General features: G+C 42.7%; 1 protein-coding gene and 1 long non-coding RNA gene across 4 annotated transcripts in view; one reads left to right on the top strand and one right to left on the bottom strand.

Annotated features, from left to right (window-relative positions):
• The window catches only part of LOC124036658 (BMP-2-inducible protein kinase-like), a 97,717-nt gene extending 80,238 nt beyond the window's left edge, over nt 1-17,479 (top strand). For all 3 annotated transcript variants that reach the window (XM_046351479.1, XM_046351480.1, XM_046351481.1), the window contains 2 exons: nt 198-326; nt 14,740-17,479. In XM_046351479.1, the coding sequence (XP_046207435.1) occupies nt 198-326; nt 14,740-16,295 (1,685 nt within the window). In that variant the 3' untranslated portion in view covers nt 16,296-17,479. The remainder of the gene's footprint in view (nt 1-197; nt 327-14,739) is intronic.
• A 1,205-nt stretch (nt 17,480-18,684) lies between these two features.
• LOC124036657 lies at nt 18,685-20,414 on the bottom strand. The gene is made up of 2 exons (XR_006838940.1): nt 19,121-20,414; nt 18,685-19,080 (listed from the first exon to the last, which is right to left on the bottom strand). It is a non-coding gene; the product is annotated as an uncharacterized LOC124036657 (long non-coding RNA).
• Nucleotides 20,415-22,472: the final 2,058 nt, after the last annotated feature.

The following is a 22,472-nucleotide window of genomic DNA, read 5'->3' as shown; positions in this document are numbered from 1 at the left end:
TTGTCAATATATTAATATGTTTAATATTCTGTCTCGGTTTGTTACTTTTCTATCTGCAAACGTTCTTATATTTCACTAAATGCACTCCTGATTCCAAAGACAATTATTTATGTCTCATGTTAATTTGATGGCTAGTAAAAAAAAAAAAATGAATTGGAATTTCCTGTGTCTTAACGATCCCCTATCTGTCCGAGCAGGTAAACCCGTGGAGAGAACCACTAGCATGGAGGCAGACCGACCGCTGCAGCCAATCACCTCCGCCGCAACCACCAAGCCCCTCCTCCCTGAATACCTATTTGGCTCCGCCCCCTTCCTGGCTAGCGCAGGCAAGTCTTAATGGAGGCCCCTCCCCCAACCCCGTCTCGCCGCGCCCCAACAGGACCCAACACTTCAGTTTGGAACTCTCCTGTCTTCATTTCTCCCCTGCCAAACTCAACTCTTAAACCCCCAACCTACTCACTATTCTTCCCCCCCTTAAACCCCCAACCCACTCACTATACTACCCCACCCTTAAACCCCCAACCCACTCACTATACTACCCCACCCTTAAACCCCCAACCCACTCACTATGCTACCCCACCCTTAAACCTCCAACCCACTCACTATACTACCCCACCCTTAAACCCCCAACCCACTCACTATACTACCCCACCCTTACACCCCCAACCACACTCACTATACTACCCCACCCTTAAACCCCCAACCACACTCACTATACTACCCCACCCTTAAACCCCCAACCCACTCACTATACTACCCTACCCTTACACCCCCAACCACACTCACTATACTACCCCACCCTTACACCCCCAACCACACTCACTATACTACCCCACCCTTAAACCCCCAACCCACTCACTATACTACACCACCCTTACACCCCCAACCACACTCACTGTTCACCCCCCCTTAAACCCCCAACCCACTCACTATACTACCCCACCCTTACACCCCCAACCACACTCACTATACTACCCCACCCTTAAACCCCCAACCACACTCACTGTTCACACCCCCCCTTAAACCCCCAACCACACTCACTGTTCACCCCCCCCCCCCTTAAACCCCCAACCACACTCACTGTACTACTACCCCCCCATTATTCATTATGATCTGAAAGGCTACACTGATCCTAGATCAGCATTCCTACTTTGAAATACAGACCCTGGTGAGTAATTGCAGTCTTTTGGTGTAAATGGTCTCAATCTCAATGCTCAAATGGGAATAGGTTGACCAGGTTAGACTTCAGAGAACCAAACAGCACATCTCGTTAATGAACAGTAGGATGTATAGTGGGGTCCCAAATTAGAATAAATTAAACAATCTAAACTTTTATTTTATTTAACGAGGCAAGTCAGTTAAGAACAAATTCATATTTACAATGACGGCCTATTTACAAATGATTGATAACCTCGATAAAGATGAGAATTTAATGACTATAAAATGAATAAATAATATTATTTTAATCTAATTCTGCCAGGAGGCTGAAACTTGGCCATAAGTGGATTTTCCAGAAATACAATGACCCCAAGAAAACAACATCAAAATCCACACATAAGTTGTTAATTGGCCACACAAATCAACAGTTTGCTATGGCCATCTCACGCTCCGGACTTGAAACCCATTTGAGAACGTGTGGATTTAATTGGAGGGCACATCCATCAATCATTTTAACCCCTAGCTTTTTGAGACGAAAAAAAGTATTACTCGTGGAGAATTTTTTATTTTTTTCTCTGAGCAATTGAGGAAAACAGATTTTTGGCAAAAATATACTAAAATCGTACGAGTATAAAATAAATGTAATTCTCCAATATAGCTCAGTATTGACTTATTTTACATTACTATATGTGTCAATTTACTTTATGTGTCAATTTCAGACCCCACTGTATATGATGGTGCAGTAATGATTTCATAATTTAGTCACAAACCAGCAGTCAAAGAATGCTTGGTCATTTAGCCGTAAAATATATATATTTTTTGATTTTGCTTGGAGTCCATTTGAAACAAGCATATTGATATATTTATAAATATCCTTAAATCTCAAAAGCCCCACCTTGGGGCGTAATAAGTTTAGTTCCTGTTAAGAGATTTTCCAAAATGTCATGTCCCTTTTGGGTTGTACTGTGCACTTTACTACAGACAACTATTCTAGCTGCCGCCCACACCCCAAAACGATTCATTATTACAAGAATTGTATAACTAAAATGTATCTTAAGAATTATCGTAAGAATGTCACCATTCTTCTTCTTCTTTTTTTAAATGGTAGCTAAATTAGCTTTTTTGTTGTTGTTGTGATACAACACTCAGCGGTGCCCATATATTAAAACATGTTAGAGTATGACAATGAAATCCCAGAATGACTTCAATTAAGTGATTTTTATAGTAACTTAGAGCAAACTGAAGTCTGACTATAAGTCAGACGTTCTGCCTTTATATCGAAATGGAAATATGTATCCCATGTCTCACTACCTTAGTACAACATTGTAGTTCAAGGTATATCTGAGCTAAGGAACAACCAAAAACCGAAAACAGCTGCGTGAAAGTACTTGACCACTGATTAGGTTATGGGACACTCAGAAGGGACCGTAATTCTAGAAATGGATCCCCAACATACGGTTGAAGTCATCCCAAAAGGCTGGAATGACAACATTTGGTGACAAATGTACAAACAGCCTTCATTTTGTGTATGTATTTGTGCCATAGACAATGTTGTCAAGGTCATTCATATTTTCTTTGGTTGTCTAGTCTGTCCAAAGTCTGAAGGGACTTATGACAAAATGTTCCAACCAATTCATCTCTGGAGTTTGTTTGTATCTACTGACCATTTCAACGTGCTCTCATTAAAGATGCGCATGAAGCTGCACCTATATTTGGGTGGTGATGTAGTATAGCATACAACCCTACATCTGGTCCTGCTGCCACTTCTAGGTCTGACAGCTGCAGGCCTGGAGTCTCCACTTCTAGGTCTGACAGCTGCAGGCGTGGAGTCTCCACTTCTAGGTCTGATAGCAGCAGGCCTGGAGTCTCCACTTCTGGGTCTGATAGCAGCAGCCGTGGAGTCTCCACTTCTGGGTCTGATAGCAGCAGCCGTGGAGTCTCCACTTCTAGGTCTGACAGCTGCAGGCCTGGAGTCTCCACTTCTAGGTCTGACAGCTGCAGGCCTGGAGTCTCCACTTCTAGGTCTGACAGCTGCAGGCCTGGAGTCTCCACTTCTAGGTCTGACAGCTGCAGGCCTGGAGTCTCCACTTCTAGGTCTGACAGCTGCAGGCCTGGAGTCTCCACTTCTAGGTCTGACAGCTGCAGGCCTGGAGTCTCCACTTCTAGGTCTGATAGCCACAGGCCTGGAGTCTCCACTTCTAGGTCTGACAGCTGCAGGCCTGGAGTCTCCACTTCTAGGTCTGATAGCCACAGGCCTGGAGTCTCCACTTCTAGGTCTGACAGCTGCAGGCCTGGAGTCTCCACTTCTAGGTCTGATAGCCACAGGCCTGGAGTCTCCACTTCTAGGTCTGACAGCTGCAGGCCTGGAGTCTCCACTTCTAGGTCTGATAGCCACAGGCCTGGAGTCTCCACTTCTAGGTCTGACAGCTGCAGGCCTGGAGTCTCCACTTCTAGGTCTGATAGCCACAGGCCTGGAGTCTCCACTTCTAGGTCTGACAGCTGCAGGCCTGGAGTCTCCACTTCTAGGTCTGATAGCCACAGGCCTGGAGTCTCCACTTCTAGGTCTGACAGCTGCAGGCCTGGAGTCTCCACTTCTAGGTCTGACAGCTGCAGGCTTCAGTTATGCACACTTGCCTATACAGTAATAAGCTGCTTTCATGCCTTGATAACACCTCCATATATTTGTATTTATTTTCCAAAGGTAAGTTTAACCATTAACAAGGGGAGAAGGGAATTGCTGGATTCCTCAATACCCCAGTCATTCTGTTGCATTTCATTGTCAATTTAAGAGCTCTGTACTCTTGACTATTTTGATAAACTAATTATTATTTAACTTCTGTTATTTTGTTTCCATGTTTTAATGCAAGACAGTCATACTCAGAAACATCTTGTTCAAATAGTGTATTGGTGGACAGATTTCTGATTCAACAGCCATACTTGTTTGATCTGTTATTTTGTACATTTAGAAAGAAGAAAAAAAAGCCATTTAATTACAAGAATGACTTGAGCCATTAATTACTCTGATGATCAAGTTCAAGACGAACAGGAAATGGTAGTGAAAGGTTTGGATGGTTTTAAGACCTCCCAGCAGTGTTCAAAAGCAGTATTGAATATGTTGTGTTGTTGACATTGATATATTTTGTTCTTATTTACAAATGTTAATTCTTTGATTTTGGGCCATTGGTTTTTACTTCCTAGCCCTTTGTTACTGTGGTGAAGACAGCCTCAAACCTTCATCGTTTTTATATTTGGTTGCTTTAGAACATCGTCGTCAACATACAGATGTTCATAACAACTTTTTGTTCCTGTGAAACGTTGGTTAAGCAGGTTGTTTGTTGTGCTGCCTCTCCTGGGAAAGGAAAGTATACTGCGTTAAGATGCATAAGTTGTATATAAAAATAAAAAATATTAAAAATATCTGTTTTTCCAACAGACAAACTATGTAAATGATCTTGTTCCATACTGTGAATGTTTTTTTGATTTTTAAAAAAATATATATATACACAAATGCTTCATGGTGATAAATAAAAACATTATTCAAAAGCAATATACATTTTTTGGGGGTTTGTTTTATTGATGGCTTTTACAATGAGTAGATAGATGCCAAACGATGAGGTGTTTATAGGTTTCTGAGTGGTATTATCTGCCCACCATTACACCAAGATGTTTCTCAGATTAACATGGCTGTCTTTGTGGGTCTCTGCACCTCCTGAATGACTAACAAAAAAACAACAAAAAAGCGACAGACATTTGTTCTGATAATAAATTGAAGCAACACTTTATGTTTTGGGTATTGAGAATCCTTAACCAATATGTTATGCCGGTGCCTTCTGGAAAGTATTCAGACCCCTGGACTTTGTCCACATTTTGTTACGTGACAGCCGGATTTTAAAAAAGTATTGAATTGTTATTTTCCATCAATCTACAGACTATACCCCATAATGACATCACAATACCCCATAATGACATCACAATACCCCATAATGACATCACAATACCCCATAATGACATCACAATACCCCATAATGACATCACAATACCCAATAATGACATCACAATACCCCATAATGACATCACAATACCCCATAATGACATCACAATACCCCATAATGACATCACAATACCCCATAATGACATCACAATACCCCATAATGACAAAGCAAAAAAAGGTTTTTAGAATCTTTTGCTAATTTATAAAATTAAAATAAAAAAACGATCACATTTACGTAAGTATTCAGACCCTTCACTCAATATTTTGTTAGAAGCACCTTTGGCAGTGATTACAGCCTCGAGTCTCTTTGGGTTTAACGCCAGAAGCATGGCACACCTGTATTTGGGGAGTTTCTCCCATTCCTCTCTGCAGATCCTCTCAAGCTCTGTCAGGTTGGATGGGGAGTGTCGCTGCACAGCTATTTTCAGGTCTCTACAGAGATGTTAGATCGGGTTCAAGTCCGGGCTCTGGCTGGGCCACTCAAGGACTCGTCCCGAAGCCACTCCTGCGTTGTCTTGGCTGTGTGCTTAGGGTCGTTGTCCTGTTGGAAGGTGAACCTTCGCCCCAGTCTGAGGTGCTGAGCGCTCTGGAGCAGGTTTTCATCAAGGATCTCTCTATACTTTACTCTGTTCATCTTTCCCTTGATCCTCACTAGTCTCCCAGTCCCTGCCGCTGAAAAACATCCCCACAGCATGATGTTGCCACCACCATGCTTCACCTTAGGGATGGTGCCAGGTTTCCTCCAGATGTGACGCTTGGCATTCGACCAAAGAGTTCAATCTTAGTTTCATCAGACCAGAGAATCTTGTTTCTCATGGTCTGAGAGTCTAGGTGCCTTTTGGCAAACTCCAAGCGGTCTGTCATGTGCCTTTTTACTCAGGATTGGCTTCCTTCTGGAATGTTCTCCCATCTCCACAGAGGAACTCTGGAGCTCTGTCAGAGTGATCATCGGGTTCTTGGTCACCTCCCTGACCAAGGCCTTTCTCCCCTGATTGATCAGTTTGGCCCGGGCACCCAGCTCTAGGGAGAGTCTTGGTGGTTCCAGACTTCTTCCATTTGAGAATGATGGAGGCCACTGTGTTCTTGGGGACCTTCAATGCTGCAGAAATGTTTTGGTACTCTTCCCCAGATCTGTGCCTCGACACAATCCTGTCTCGGGGCTCTACTGACAATTCCTTCGACCTCATGGCTTGGTTTTCGCTCTGACATGCCCTGTCAACTTTGGGACCTTATATAGACAGGTGTGTTCCTATCCAAATCATGTCCAATCAAGTTGTAGAAACATCTCAAGGATGATCAATGGAAACAGGATGCACCTGAGCTCAATTTCAAGTATCATAGCAAAGGGTCTGAATACTTATGTAAATAAGGTATTTCAGTTTTTTAAATTTGTTATCCATTTGCAAAAACTTCTTACCACATTATGACAAAGCAGAAAAAGGTTATTGTGTGTAGATTGCTGAGTATTTGTATTTATTTAATACATTTTAGAATAAAACTAACAAAATGTGGAAAAAGTCCAGGAGTCTGAATACTTTCCAAAGGCTCTGTACATACAGTATTGTGCTTTGGGGAGTCCTTAACCAACATTTATTATAAACTGGACTGTACATACAGTATTGTGCTTTGGGGAGTCCTTAACCAACATTTATTATAAACTGGACTGTACATACAGTATTGTGCTTTGGGGAGTCCTTAACCAACATTTATTATAAACTGGACTGTACATACAGTATTGTGCTTTGGGAGTCCTTAACCAACATTTATTATAAACTGGACTGTACATACAGTATTGTGCTTTGGGGAGTCCTTAACCAACATTTATTATAAACTGGACTGTACATACAGTATTGTGCTTTGGGGAGTCCTTAACCAACATTTATTATAAACTGGACTGTACATACAGTATTGTGCTTTGGGGAGTCCTTAACCAACATTTATTATAAACTGGACTGTACATACAGTATTGTGCTTTGGGTTTGGGGAGTCCTTAACCAACATGTTATATAAACCGGACTGTGCTTTTTTTTGAAAAGGTAAACAGGTGAATATTAAACCATAAGCAGCTCACTGTCTCTCAACCTCAGAACATGTACTGGGTAAATCCCTGCTTTGATGTTTAATCAGTTGTAGAATGGCGGTTATGTCTCTCTTTAAAAATCCAATCTGATTGCAAAGTCCAAGTGAAAATATCCTGACACAATCCTCATTGAGATCAAACTGTGTTTGCTGATTTTTTAAAATTATTTATATTACCTTTATTTAACTAGGCAAGTCAGTTAGGAACAAATTCTTATTTTCAATGACGGCCTAGGAACAGTGGGTTAACTGCCTGTTCAGGGGCAGAACGACAGATTTGTACCATATCAGCTTGGGGATATGAACTTGCAACCTTTCGGTTACTAGTCCAACGCTCTAACCACTAGGCTACCCTGCCGCCCCATGTCTGCTTGACTAATATGTTTAATACATGACTAACCAGGGACGCAACTTTGGTTTTAGAAGTGGGGGGCATTATTTTTATTTTTATGTATCCGGTCTGATAAACACTCCAAACAGCCTTCCTGCAGCTCGGAGGCATCCTTGTGGTCCTAAAGCACACCTCTGCCTCTTTTTGAATCACATTCCAGTGAAATATGCACCCCTGACGGTAACATGCTTAAGGCATTTAGTTTCTGTCCATACAACTTGTCTTTTCTATGATTTGGCCTATTCATCTAAATTCACCTCAGTTCCAACTAGATTTGTGGATTTATTTTTGTTGGCTAATTATATTTGATATAATATACTTTTTAAATGTGACTCTTTTTTTCTTATTTTTTTCCAGTAATTCCAGTACACCTTCCCACATAATTACATTCTAATAGACCTCTCTACCGCCCAGGCCTTATCTCAATTAGATGTGCTCACATCCTCTCTCTCACCTTCTTTTGGGAAAAAAGGTCAAAGTTCATCAAGGAAACATGGATGGAAAATGCTTGAAATAAGATTGTCTTTTCTCCACTCGCGTGTCATTTAGGCTAATTACGTTTACGAAGTGGATCCCAAAACAAATATATAAAGGGCTCTAGTTAGTTGTGCAAAATACATTTTATATACTGAACAAAAATATATAATGCCACGTGTAACAATCAAAAATATTTTCCTGACTTACAGCTCATATCAGGAAATCAGTCAATGAAAAATACATTTATTAAACCCTGATCTAGGGATTGATTGGTCAGATACTTTTTGTTGTTGTTGAAGGTATTAGAAAACCAGTTCAGGTGTGACTCATTTGCGTCACGCAGCGCGACACAATCTCCTTCTCATAGAGTTGATTAGGCTGATGGTTGTGGGCTGTGGAATGTTGACCCACTCCTCTTCAATGGCTGTGCGAATTTGCTGGATATTGGCGGGAACTGGAACACGCTGTCGTACACGTCGACCCAAACCTGCTCAATAGGTGTCTGAGTATGCAGGCCATGGAAGAATTGGGACATTTTTAGCTTCTCGTCACGGTATGTCTGTGCATTCAAGTTGCCATTGATAAAATGCGATAAATTACCATTTTCAGTTGGTTAATTAATGCCAGTGGCCTTCCCTCGTCCTCTAAATCCTATAACAATAGTATTAAATGTAAATGTTGTACATTTTGTATGCTTTGTGTACATGTAATGCTCCCTTGAAAGAGGCGTTGGTCTCAATGGCATTTCCCTGCTAAAATAAAGGTGAATAAAAAATAGAATATTCAATTTAATTACGTCATAGATATCGTTAGGTGAGTGAGATGTATTATAGCAATGATTGAGAATGTAAAGGACTGTGACGTCTGATTTGTAATACTGTAGGGAGGTGGGGGGTTCTCTCGTTCCGTTTGGGCAAAAGTCAGTCGCAATGTGTCCCATGTTTCATGAGCTGAAATAAAAGATGCCAGACATTTTCCATATGCACACACAAAAAAAAGCGAATTTCTCTCATTTTGTGCACAAATTTGTTTACATCTCTGTTACTGAGCATTTCTCCTTTGCCAAGATAATCCATCCACCTGACAGGTGTGGCATAGCATGATCATTACACAGGTGCGCCTTGTGCTGGGGACAATTTTAAAGGCCGCTCTAAAATGTGCAGTTTTGTCACAGATGTCTCAAGCTTTGAGGGAGTGTGCAATTGGCATGCTGACTGCAGGAATGTCCACCAGAGCTGTTGCCAAATAATTGAATGAAAGAATTTGGCAATACGTCCAACCGGCTGCATAACCGCAGATCATGTATATGGCTTCGTGTGGGCAAGTGTTAACGTTGTGAATAGAGTGCCCCATGGTGGTGGTGGGGTTATGGTATGGGCAGGTATAAGCTACAGATAACTAACACAATTGCATTTAAATCAATGGAAATTTGAATGCACAGAGATACTGTGATGAGATCCTGAGGCCCATTGTTGCTGTGCCATTCATCCACCTCCATCACCTCATGTTTCAGCATGATAATGTACAGCCCCATGTCGCAAGGATCTGTACACAATTCCTGGAATCTGAAAATGTCCCAGTTCTTTCATGGCCTGCATTACTCACCAGACCTATCATCCATTGAGCATGTTTGGGATGCTCTGGATCGACGTTTACGATCAAGGTTGAAGCGCTTACCTGTGTCCTAGCAGTCTCTTCATTCAGATCTAAAAGGCTAAACTGATCCTAGATCAGAAATCTGAGATGCTTTATAAACCCCAGTAACAAGACATTTTAACCCCTATGTATTATTAAGTGAAAACTGCTTAAGTCCTTCATCTCATTCTGCGAGAATATACGGTGACATAAGTGTTTTCATTACGTAGCACAGCAGGGTCCCCTGGGAGATCCTAGGAAGAATCTAGTCGCTGGTTGAGTACATCTTAGTGGTGGTGGTGAGACTCATTTGAGTTCAAATCTTTTGTTTTGCAAGAGAGATTTGTTCTAGGTAGCAGCAGTCAGCAGTTATAAACATTACAGGACAGGACATGACACATTACAGGACAGGATATGACACATTACAGGACAGGATATGACACATTACAGGACAGGACATTACATCACACATTACAGGACATAACACTTACAGGACATTACAGGATATGACACATACAGGACAGGACATTACATCACACATACAGGACATTACATTACACATTACAGGACATAACACTTACAGGACATTACAGGATATGACACATTACAGGACAGGACATTACATCACACATACAGGACATTACATTACACATTACAGGACATTACATCACACATTACAGGACATAACACTTACAGGACAGGACATTACAGGATATGACACATACAGGACAGGACATAACACTTACAGGACATTACAGGATATGACACATACAGGACAGGACATTACATCACACATACAGGACATTACATTACACATTACAGGACAGGACATTACATCACACATTACAGGGCATAACACTTACAGGACATTACAGGATATGACACATACAGGACAGGACATTACATCACACATACAGGACATTACATTACACATTACAGGACAGGACATTACATTACAGGACATTACAGGATATGACACATACAGGACAGGACATTACATCACACATTACAGGACATTACAGGACATAACACTTACAGGACAGGACATTACAGGATATGACACATACAGGACAGGACATAACACTTACAGGACATTACAGGGACAGGACACATCACACATACAGGACATTACATTACACATTACAGGACAGGACATTACATCACACATTACAGGACAGGACATTACATCACACATTACAGGATATAACACTTACAGGACATTACAGGATATGACACATACAGGACAGGACATTACATCACACATACAGGACATTACATTACACATTACAGGACAGGACATTACATCACACATTACAGGACATTACATGACACATACAGGACAGGACATTACATCACACATACAGGACATTACATTACACATTACAGGACATTACATCACACATTACAGGACATTACATTACACATTACAGGACAGGACATTACATCACACATTACAGGACATTACATTACACATTACAGGACAGGACATTACATCACACATTACAGGACATAACACTTACAGGATATGACACATACAGGACATTACATCACACATACAGGACATTACATTACACATTACAGGACAGGACATTACATCACACACACAGGACAGGATATGACACATTACAGGACAGGACATTACATCACACATACAGGACATTACATTACACATTACAGGACAGGACATTACATCACACATTACAGGACAGGACATTACATCACACATTACAGGATATAACACTTACAGGACATTACAGGATATGACACATACAGGACAGGACATTACATCACACATACAGGACATTACATTACACATTACAGGACAGGACATTACATCACACATTACAGGACATTACAGGATATGACACATACAGGACAGGACATTACATCACACATACAGGACATTACATTACACATTACAGGACATTACATCACACATTACAGGACATTACATTACACATTACAGGACAGGACATTACATCACACATTACAGGACATTACATTACACATTACAGGACAGGACATTACATCACACATTACAGGACATAACACTTACAGGATATGACACATACAGGACATTACATCACACATACAGGACATTACATTACACATTACAGGACAGGACATTACATCACACACACAGGACAGGATATGACACATTACAGGACAGGACATTACATCACACATTACAGGACAGGACATTACATCACACATTACAGGACATGACACTTACAGGACATTACATGACACATACAGGACATGACACATAGGACATTACAGGACAGGACATTACATCACACACACAGGACAGGATATGACACATTACAGGACATGACATTACATCACACATACAGGACATGACATTACATCACACATACAGGACAGGACATTACATCACACATACAGGACAGGACATTACATCACACATACAGGACAGGACACATACAGCACATTACAGGACATTACATTACACATTATAGGACATTAAACATACAGGACATTACACATTATATAGGACATTATATTACAACTTAAGGACATTACACATACAGGACATTACATTATAGGACATTACAGGACACCTGAAACCCCACCTCTTTAAGGAATACCTAGGATAGGATAAGTAATCCCTCTCACCCCCCCCCCCCCTTTAAGATTTAGATGCACTATTGTAAAGTGACTGTTCCACTGGATGTCATAAGGTGAATGCACCAATTTGTAAGTTGCTCTGGATAAGAGCGTCTGCTAAATGACTTAAATGTAATGTAAATGTAATTATAGGACATTACATTACATCTTATAGGACATTACCTTACAGGACATTACACCTTATATTACATTACAGGATATTACCTTAAACATGCAGGACATTACATTAGATAGAGGAAGGAGCAGATGCCATCCTCATGCGTGGTGGTGGTGTAAGATCGTGAGCAGAGGATGGAGCAGATGCCATCCCATGCCAGCCAGAAGAGAATTCTGGGTAATCCGGTGGGCGGCCATGTCCTGACGGTACCAGAATGGTCCTGAGTTCCCCATCCTCAGCCCACTGCCAGACTCATTTGATTTGATTCATTTTTTGGGGGGGGTTAAAGTTAAAATACAAATCCTAGAGGATAACACATGCAAGCATTATAGAACACGTCTTTCTGCCGTTTGAATTAGACCCAGTCCCATATTAAGTGGAGCTCGACCCTTTGCTGTCCCTGACAAGCTTACATCCTTCATGTACATTGTTGTTAACGCCACGTTTAACAAGGTCTGTGTTTGGCCGTGTCGTCCGCATGTCTGTTTAAAAAAAAGAACGAACATCAGAAAATAAATGTGTTTCTCTCCAGGTTGCAATCTTTCTTTAAAAATGAAAATGTTTTGATTAAAAGATGTTCCACTGAGGTGGGAGGTTAGATTAGGACATGTTGTCATAGAGACAGGTTTGTCCCAACAGATTCAGAAGGTTTCCTCGCTTCGCAAACACTCATGAACACAAAGCCTGCGAGAAGAGTTGTTTCGTAATACTTTAGAATCAAGTTAACTTTAAAAAAAATAGTTACATACTGTTAAGTTATAATTAGGATATTAACAGTTAATCATTTATTAAATACATTTATAAATCATTCACGTTTTAAGCTCTCTGAAAATGAGTTTCTCTCTCTTGTTTCCACCCGCCCTCCTCCTCCTTTATCGTTGGCTTTGTTTATTACTGTAGAACAATGGTTTAGGTTAATCCTCTATCTGTCATGTCCTGCCAGTTTGGAGATTTTCAGATATTAACAGATTTCCATTTCTGTCTGCACAGCGGGGGGGGGGCTATGTTCGGGCGTACTATCGCAACTAACTTATTCATAGTGAACAAATGCTATTCAGTTACCTCCTAGTCTTTCTCAAAAAGACACTTGGTTTCTATTAGGGCATTCAAAGATGGCAACGGGTTGAAATTTCGAAAAAGAGAATTCTTAAATTGCTCCATTTAATTACGGAGTTAAAAAATATGAAACTTTTTTTTTTGTAGGGTCTTAAAGACTTATAAGACATCTTGTTTGTTCTCCTGCTGCGCCTAAGCCTTCTGTTGTTAGTGGGGTCAAGTTAGGCCTCTGAGAAAGAAAGAGCAGCTTCTGCACCATATGAGTTTCTATAATTCTCCTCTGCTGTGCCTTCTGCTCCAGTACAATGGAACAAACTGTTGGGATTTGCTTTCTCAAATCATTCTGAGATCGTCAAGGTTACCTCAGAAGAATCCCAGATAGAGCAGTCGGGTTAATCCAGATTTGACTAATACTACATCCTAGTGATATTAGAATTTACAAGCTTTAAAGAAGCGTTGTCCAGCTTCCTGTCCAGGGGGTGTATTTCGTACAACAAGCTGTCTCTCTCTACAGAGAGAGGCTCCTGCTCCTATGAGCCCTTCCAGCTCGCAAAAGCTACGTAATAAAGAAGCATCGTTACTCGATTTAGAACAAAAAAAAAGCAATAATCATGTTTCAAGTCTTAAAAATGTCCCCTCCCACTCCCCATCCCTTATCTACTCTGCGTAATCTATTGTCATCTTAAACCCTTGTTGTATTAAGTTGTGGTTCTTTTGTATCTCTCTCTTTTTGGAACATAGGCTTCTTTGACATTCTCATATTATTTTAATCAGAAAATCTGTTAAACTTGAAAGTAGGTTTTAGGATTTTGTACTTTTATCTTCTTTCGGTGTTATGAAGTGCAATTTTCTGGGAATGGCAATGATGTACAATTACACAAACAAGGACATTGGCTGCAGCTAGTATTAACATTGCAATATTTTCTAAATTGATCTTAATTCCATGCACCAAAGTAAATGTTAAAGAAAATATAGACAATACAATGTGTGTGTGTGTGTGTGTGTGTGTGTGTGTGTGTGTGTGTGTGTGTGTGTGTGTGTGGTCACATATAGCTTTGGGTGTAAAGGCTACCGGTAATTATATAATTGACATCTTCAAGTTCTCCCGTCTTTTGTAACATTCTCTTGTCTGCTTCAATCCCACAGGTTCTAGTGTGATGACAGATCAGCCGATTGAAGAGCTCAGTATCCCAGCCGCTGCTCCTGTCCCTGTGGGCCAGCCAGCCCTTGAGGAACAGCTACAGCAACCTCCTGCCAAGGAGCACAAACCAAGCAGGAGGAGAAACCACTCTGACAGCGGCTCACAGACAACCCGCAAACCACCGGGCAGCGAATCTGACAGCGACTTCGAGTCGGACCCTCCTTCCCCTAAGAGCAGCGAGGAGGAAGACGAGCCGGAGGAGGACGAAGGGCTGAACAGCGAGCAAGAGCATGGAGAATTCTTCAACGAACTGGAAAATGTGGAGGAAATGGAGACGCTGGGCCAGAGGCCTCTGTTAATGGACTCTGAGGACGAGGAGGATTACGACAAACACAGCTCCGACTCGGACTACGAGCCCAGGAAAGCTAAGGGAGGACGCTCAAAGAGGCTCCCAGGGGGTAAAGGAGGGGCAGTGGCTGCTGCAGCTACTGTCTCCCATGAGGGAGGTCAGAGCGGGGAGTCGGAGGCCACGCTGATCATGATCACACCTTCTGAGTCGCCCGGTGTGGCTGCTGTTAGAGCTCCCCCTAGTGGTGGTGGAATCAAGGACATATTTGGTGCCGATGTGTTTTGCGCGGTGCCTTTCTTTCCCCCTGTGGCGTCCCCCACAGAAAGAGCAGACATCTTCTCCGCGGCTCCCTTCAGGCAGGTGAGCCAGGAGGCCGTGGCAAGCCAAGCCACGGAGGAGTTTGATGTCTTTACAAAAGCTCCGTTCAGCCGAAACCTCTCGAAATCTGGCAAGACTGGAAGCAGCGATATCTCTATGGGTCAGAACCCGCCGGTGTCCCCTGAGATTATCGACCCGTTCGGCTTCTCCCCCTTCCAGCCCGGCCCCACGGCCCCGCCACCAACCACCTCCAGGAGCGCCGAGGACATCTTCCATCCAGCCTTCGACGATTTGACCAGTCCCCAGCAGCAGAGGCTAAAGCAGCGCAGCCTCCAAACGCTGTCTTCGCGGCAGAGGAAGCTCTCTGGCAGCACCGACGGCGGCGGCAACGGCAAGCGCCACCACGGTACGCCTACCGGCGGCCGCAAGAACAACAAGCCCAGCTTCCGAACCCCCGAGCGCGTCCGCCGGCACAAGAGGGTCGGCAGGAGGGACTCCCAGAGCTCCAACGAGTTCCTCAGCACCTCAGACTCCAAGGAGAACATCAGCGTCGGCAGCGTAACGATGACCGACAAAGACAAAGGGTCTTCCCTACCTAGCCTTCCTAGTGAGGTCGACGCCATCTTGGACCCATTTGGTGCCAAACCTTTCGGGCCTCAAGATGGCAGCCGACTAAACCAGGGCCAAGGTCTAATGGACGGCAAGACAGACATAGTTTCGGCCAATGGCAGGCCTCAGACCAGCTCCCTCCACGGGGCGCTGGGGGTTGGGAACATCATGGATGACTTTGGGGCGGTGCCCTTCACAGAACTGGTGGTTGGACAGCAGCAGCAGCCGTCTCAGCTCGTGGAGTTGGATCCTTTTGGAGCTGCTCCTTTCCCCTCCAAACAGTGAATGTCTCACTCGTCTTCCCGCCACAAACACACTCGTGCTCGTCTTTCTCAATCACGTCGCTGTGTTACGCCAAGCCTATGCAGTCCCCAGGGGGGGTAAATTCCCATCCAAAGGATGGCAGCTTGATCGGTGGTGTGGTAGTTGATTATCTTTTCAGCCAAATGAAACTACCAGCAATGGCTCTAACGACTCTCTTCAGTGTTTCCAATGCTTTTTTTTTTTTGTTCCTTCTCAAAAATATTTTTTAACACGCTAGTAACTGGATATTGAGATTAACAAAACCAACGTAAACCTGTGGAGTATGGATGATTTATTTCAGGTTCGGTATGCATCTACTTCTGCCTGTACCTGTTTTCTAACAAGCCTTTTATGCTGCATCGCATCGAGACATTTTAACAGGATTGGCGATTGATACCAGTTTCACTCAAGATCACACTGTGACAAACAACAAGCTCAGTGTTCCGACTGGTTGAGTTGCTGCAAAAAAAAAAAAAACTTGTATGTGTAGATATAGTGGCCTCCTTCAAGATCTACCAATAAGATTTGATTAATTTAGCACCGTAAAGCCTTATATGGGCATGGCTCTGCCCTACTGCACAGTACCTCGGAAACCATTGGCTAAGCAAATGACACAAAAGGGCAACGTTAGCCAACAGAATGAGTAGTTTCAGAGTAGGCATTTACCACTGTATTATGTCACCCTACATAGACCTTTTTCTATGCATATTTTTACATTTAGAGTCGACTTAGACACAGCGATAAATGTTTTTGGTTTTGTAATTTTTTTATTGCATTTAATACTAGAACGAAAAGGGATTTTGGTTCTGTTTTAAAGATGGCTTTTCTTCTTCATGATTTAAGACCGTTTCAATGTTAGGTTTGTTTCTATACTTTTAGCATTACAACTGTGTACGTAAATTAAATTCTGTTCTATTTTAAAAAGTGATGTTATTTTACCTTAACCCAATTTTTGAATGAGAGGAAGAACACAACTGTTCTCCTACGCGGTGACACGGAATCTACCGATATCTGACTACTTCCACCTCTTCTTAGTCCTGAAACAGACTCTCTCGTTGATTTGGTAATACAAGCCATGCATTCATAAAGGGAAAGTGAGTCTAAATTTAGAGGTACAACTTATTAGAATCAGTTCATGTTCAAATTAAATGCACTTTCAGCATCAACTCTTCCATTGTCTGGTAATTATAAAACCAATGTTACAGAATTAAAGATCTTTACCTATCATACAGTTGGGCAAATAAGTATTTAGTCAGCCACCAATTGTGCAAGTTCTCCCACTTAAAGAGATGTGGTCTGGTCTCTTTTCATCATAGAGACAAAATGAGAAAAGAAAATCACTGTAGGATTTTTAATTAATTTATTTGCAAATTATGGTGGAAAATAAGTATTTGGTTAACTACAAACAAGCAAGATTTCTGGCTCTCAGACCTGTAACTTCAAGAGGCTCCTCTGTCCTCCACTCGTTACCTGTATTAATGGCACCTGTTTGAACTTGTTATCAGTATAAAAGACATCTGTCCACAACTTCAAACAGTCACACTCCAAACTCCACTATGGCCAAGACCAAAGAGCTGTCAAAGGACACCAGAAACAAAATTGTAGACCGAATCTGCAATAGGTAAGCAGCTTGGTTTGAAGAAATCAACTGTGGGAGCAATTATTAGGAAATGGAAGACATACAAGACCACTGATAATCACCCTCGATCTGGGGATCCACGCAAGATCTCACCCCGTGGGGTCAAAATGATCACAAGAACGGTGAGCAAAAATCCCAGAACCACACGGGGGGACCTAGTGAATGACCTACAGAGAGCTGGGACCAAAATAACAAAGCCTCTCATCTTTAAGTGGGAGAACTTGCACAATTGGTGGCTGACTAAATACTTTTTTTTGCCCTACTGTACATACTTAAAACAACAGCTGGGAGTTGCCTATGGAACCCATTGGTTAATATTTATTGTGCCATAATTTTGTTGTCTAATGCAATTTAACTTTATTTTTATTAAGATTAAAATGGCCTTAAGTCATGTAGCATTTAGATCCTTCTGTTATCCAATATGTATTTTATTACCACAGCTTGGGAGTTAATGTACAAAACCGTAGAAAGTAAGACCTACGACAACATTTGACACTTCCAACACAAGGGCCTGTATTCTTACAGCGTTTCAGAGTAGGATTACTGATCTAGGATCAGTTTTAGAGTACAATGAATATTACATGGACCAGCGAGACTTGGATCCGAGATCCAGCAGTCCTACTCAAGAGGTGCTTTATCATTACACGCCCTGATCCCTGTGTGCCAATGGCATATATTATTATTATTATTATTATTATTATTAACCATTGCATGTATGAACCTGCTCAAGGGTAGTACTGTAGTATTTATAAATATTGAGAAAAATACAAGCTTGTCATTCTACAACTTTAAAAAGGTTAAATATAACACATTTACAAAACATTGTCATTGCACATAACCCTAGTAGGGTCTTCAATAGAAAGAACAGGCATACAGCTAAAGACATGACTGTAGCTTTATCCTATAAGGCAGACAGGGTCTATGTCACCTGTAGCTTTATCCTCTATGGCAGACAGGGTCTATGTCACCTGTAGCTTTATCCTCTGAGGCAGACAGGGTCTATGTCACCTGTAGCTTTATCCTCTGAGGCAGACAGGGTCTATGTCACCTGTAGCTTTATCCTCTAAGGCAGACAGGGTCTATGTCACCTGTAGCTTTATCCTCTAAGGCAGACAGGGTCTATGTCACCTGTAGCTTTATCCTCTAAGGCAGACAGGGTCTATGTCACCTGTAGCTTTAACACTAAACAAGGTCCCAGCAGTCTTAACAGATCAAGAAAAGAAAAAACAGACAACACAGTCAATTAGCACTTCATATGAGCATTGTTTTGTTAGCCTGTACTCCAGAACAACAGATCTCCAGGTTCAACTCGCTGAACAGCATATGATTATACATATTCCTACTGATAGTTAAGACCTAAGTGTCATTTGCTACAATGCTGCAATGTGTTCGCAAGTCAGTGACTATCCCAAACAAACTAAATCAATACATATGACAAAGGGCTACAGTACGGTTGTCAATGACAACAACATATATACACACATAGCAAGTTAAAAAAGGAGAGCACACATTCAAAGAGATTCTTAAATACTTGTTTCCACTATTGGGGGAAACTTGTGAAAACCAAAAAAAAAAGGTTCCATTTTTTATTATTTCACTTATTTTTTCTTCAAAACAAAAGTCTAATTAGGCCTTAGGATTCATAACGAAAGATGGATACAATGCATTCACACCCCTTTGACTATTTACACATTTTGTTTGTGTTACAGCCTGAATTTAAAATGAATGAGATTGAGATTGTGTCACTGGTCTACGCACAAGACCCTCATAATATTGAATTATGTTTTTGAAAATTTCTACAAAACATGAAAAGCGGAAATCTCTTGAGTCAATAAGTATTCAACCCCTTTGTTAGGGGAAAGCCTAAATAAGTTCAGGAGTACAAATTTGCTTAACATGTCATAAGTTGCATGGACTCTGTGTGCAATAATTGTGTTAGATTTTTTTTAATGACTACCCCACACATGCAAGGTCCCTCAGTCGAGCAGTGAATTTCAAACAAGTCGAAACCACACATACCAGGGAGGTTTTCCAATGTCTCGTAAAGAAGGGAACCTTTGAGCAAGTTGAAGTTATTAATTACACTTTGGATGGTGTATCAATACACAAGTCACTGCAAAGATACAGGTGTCCTTCCTAGCTTAGTTACCGGTGAGGAAGGAAACCATTCAGGGATTTCACTATGATAGAAAACTGAGGATGGGATCAACAACATTGTTGTTACTCTACAATACTAACCTAAATTACAGCGTGAAAAGGAAGCCTGTACAGAATAAAAAAATATTCCAAAACATGCATCCTGTTTGCAAGAATAAGGCACTAAAGCAAAACTGCGGCAAAGAAATTAACTTTGTCCTGAAAACAAAGCGTTATGTTTGGAGCAAACAACATCACTAAGTACCACGCTTCATATTTTCAAGTATGGTGGTGGCTGCATCATGTTATGGGTATGTTTGTCATTGGCAACGACTAGGCAGTTTTTTTAGGATAAAAAGAAAGAGGATATAGCTAAACACAGACAAAATCCTAGAGGAAAACCTGGTTCCGTCTACTTTCTGGGAGACACATTCACCTTTCAGCAGGACAATAACCTAAAACACAAGGCCAAATATACACTACAGTTGCTTACCAAGACGACAGTGAATGTTCCTGAATGGCTGAGTTAGTTTGGACTTAAATCAGCATTAAAATTCATCGCAAGACTGTCTAGCAATGATGAACAACGAACTTGACAGAGCTTAAAGAATTTGTAAAAAACTTACCCAGGAAAGACTCACAGCTGTAATCGCTTCCAAGGGTGATTCTAACATGTATTGGCTCAGGGGGTTGAATATTTCTGTAAAATTAGCTATTTCTGTTTTTTCACTTTTGTTTTGTGTGTAGACGGGTGAAAGCATTCAAAATGTATTAGATATATTTCAGGCTTTAACACAACGTGGAATAAGGGGGTCTGAGTACATTCAGCGGGAAACACTTCAGCCAATAGAAGCTCCCCCCGTGTCTTTGGTTTGATCCCAAACAGCGTTTAAATCACAGATAAGTTGTCACATTTCTTCACATACCTCATTAGTGTTATACCATCAATGAATACTGATGCTGTCGCTGATAAGTCTCTTCGTTACTAAAAACAAGAAAATGTTAAAAATATATATCAGAAGTGCTACCTGGTACATGATCAGCATAAGCACTTCATTAACAGAGACTACAAAACATTGTTCACTTAAAAAATATATATATATACACACACCACAGTACAATCACATCTGTATGAACGGTTAACAGAATGTTGTTCAGAGAAAGAGGAAGGACCTTGCGAGTGCTTTAGGTGTGTTCCTGTAGCAGCAGATTGGAAAGGGGGACCAGTACCAGGCCTGCATTAAACACTGCTGCAGTAGTACACCCTCTCTCTTGATGCTCCGGCTACAAACAGCTAAGTAGAATTAGTCTCAGGAGTAGCGTACTGTTCCCAATGCCAGCTTTCAGGCCGAGTCCATGTAGCCCTAGTCACGCTGGGGGTAGCCCTAGTCACGCTGGGGGTAGTTTACTCTGGGCAGCCCTAGTCACGCTGGGGGTAGTTTACTCTGGGCAGCCCTAGTCACGCTGGGGGCAGCCCTGGTCACGCTGGGGGCAGCCCTGGTCACGCTGGGGGCAGCCCTGGTCACGCTGGGGGCAGACCTGGTCACGCTGGGGGCAGACCGGGTCACGCTGGGGGCAGACCGGGTCACGCTGGGGGCAGACCGGGTCACGCTGGGGGCAGACCGGGTCACGCTGGGGGCAGACCGGGTCACGCTGGGGGCAGACCTGGTCACGCTGGGGGCAGCCCTAGTCACGCTGGGGCAGTAGTCACTCTGGGCAGCCCTAGTCACGCTGGGGGCAGCCCTAGTCACGCTGGGGGCAGCCCTAGTCACGCTGGGGGCAGTCCTAGTCACGCTGGGGGCAGCCCTGGTCACGCTGGGGGTAGTTTACTCTGGGTAGCCCTAGTCACGCTGGGGGCGGCCCTAGTCACGCTGGGGGCGGCCCTAGTCACGCTGGGGGCGGCCCTAGTCACGCTGGGGGCGGCCCTAGTCACGCTGGGGGCGGCCCTAGTCACGCTGGGGGCGGCCCTAGTCACGCTGGGGGCGGCCCTAGTCACGCTGGGGGCGGCCCTAGTCACGCTGGGGGCGGCCCTAGTCACGCTGGGGGCGGCCCTAGTCACGCTGGGGGCGGCCCTAGTCACGCTGGGGGTAGTTTACTCTGGGTAGCCCTAGTCACGCTGGGGGCGGCCCTAGTCACGCTGGGGGCGGCCCTAGTCACGCTGGGGGCGGCCCTAGTCACGCTGGGGGCGGCCCTAGTCACGCTGGGGGTAGTTTACTCTGGGTAGCCCTAGTCACGCTGGGGGTAGTTTACTCTGGGTAGCCCTAGTCACGCTGGGGGTAGTTTACTCTGGGTAGCCCTAGTCACACTGGGGGTAGTTTACTCTGGGCAGTCCTAGTTACGCTGGGGGTACTTTACTCTGGGCAGCCCTAGTCACGCTGGGGGTA

The sequence above is a fragment of the Oncorhynchus gorbuscha genome, linkage group LG05 (genome assembly GCF_021184085.1).
Source record: "Oncorhynchus gorbuscha isolate QuinsamMale2020 ecotype Even-year linkage group LG05, OgorEven_v1.0, whole genome shotgun sequence".
NCBI lineage: Eukaryota > Metazoa > Chordata > Actinopteri > Salmoniformes > Salmonidae > Oncorhynchus > Oncorhynchus gorbuscha.
Note: the sequence above shows the minus strand (reverse complement) of the source record. Positions and strands in the feature narration are given on the sequence as shown.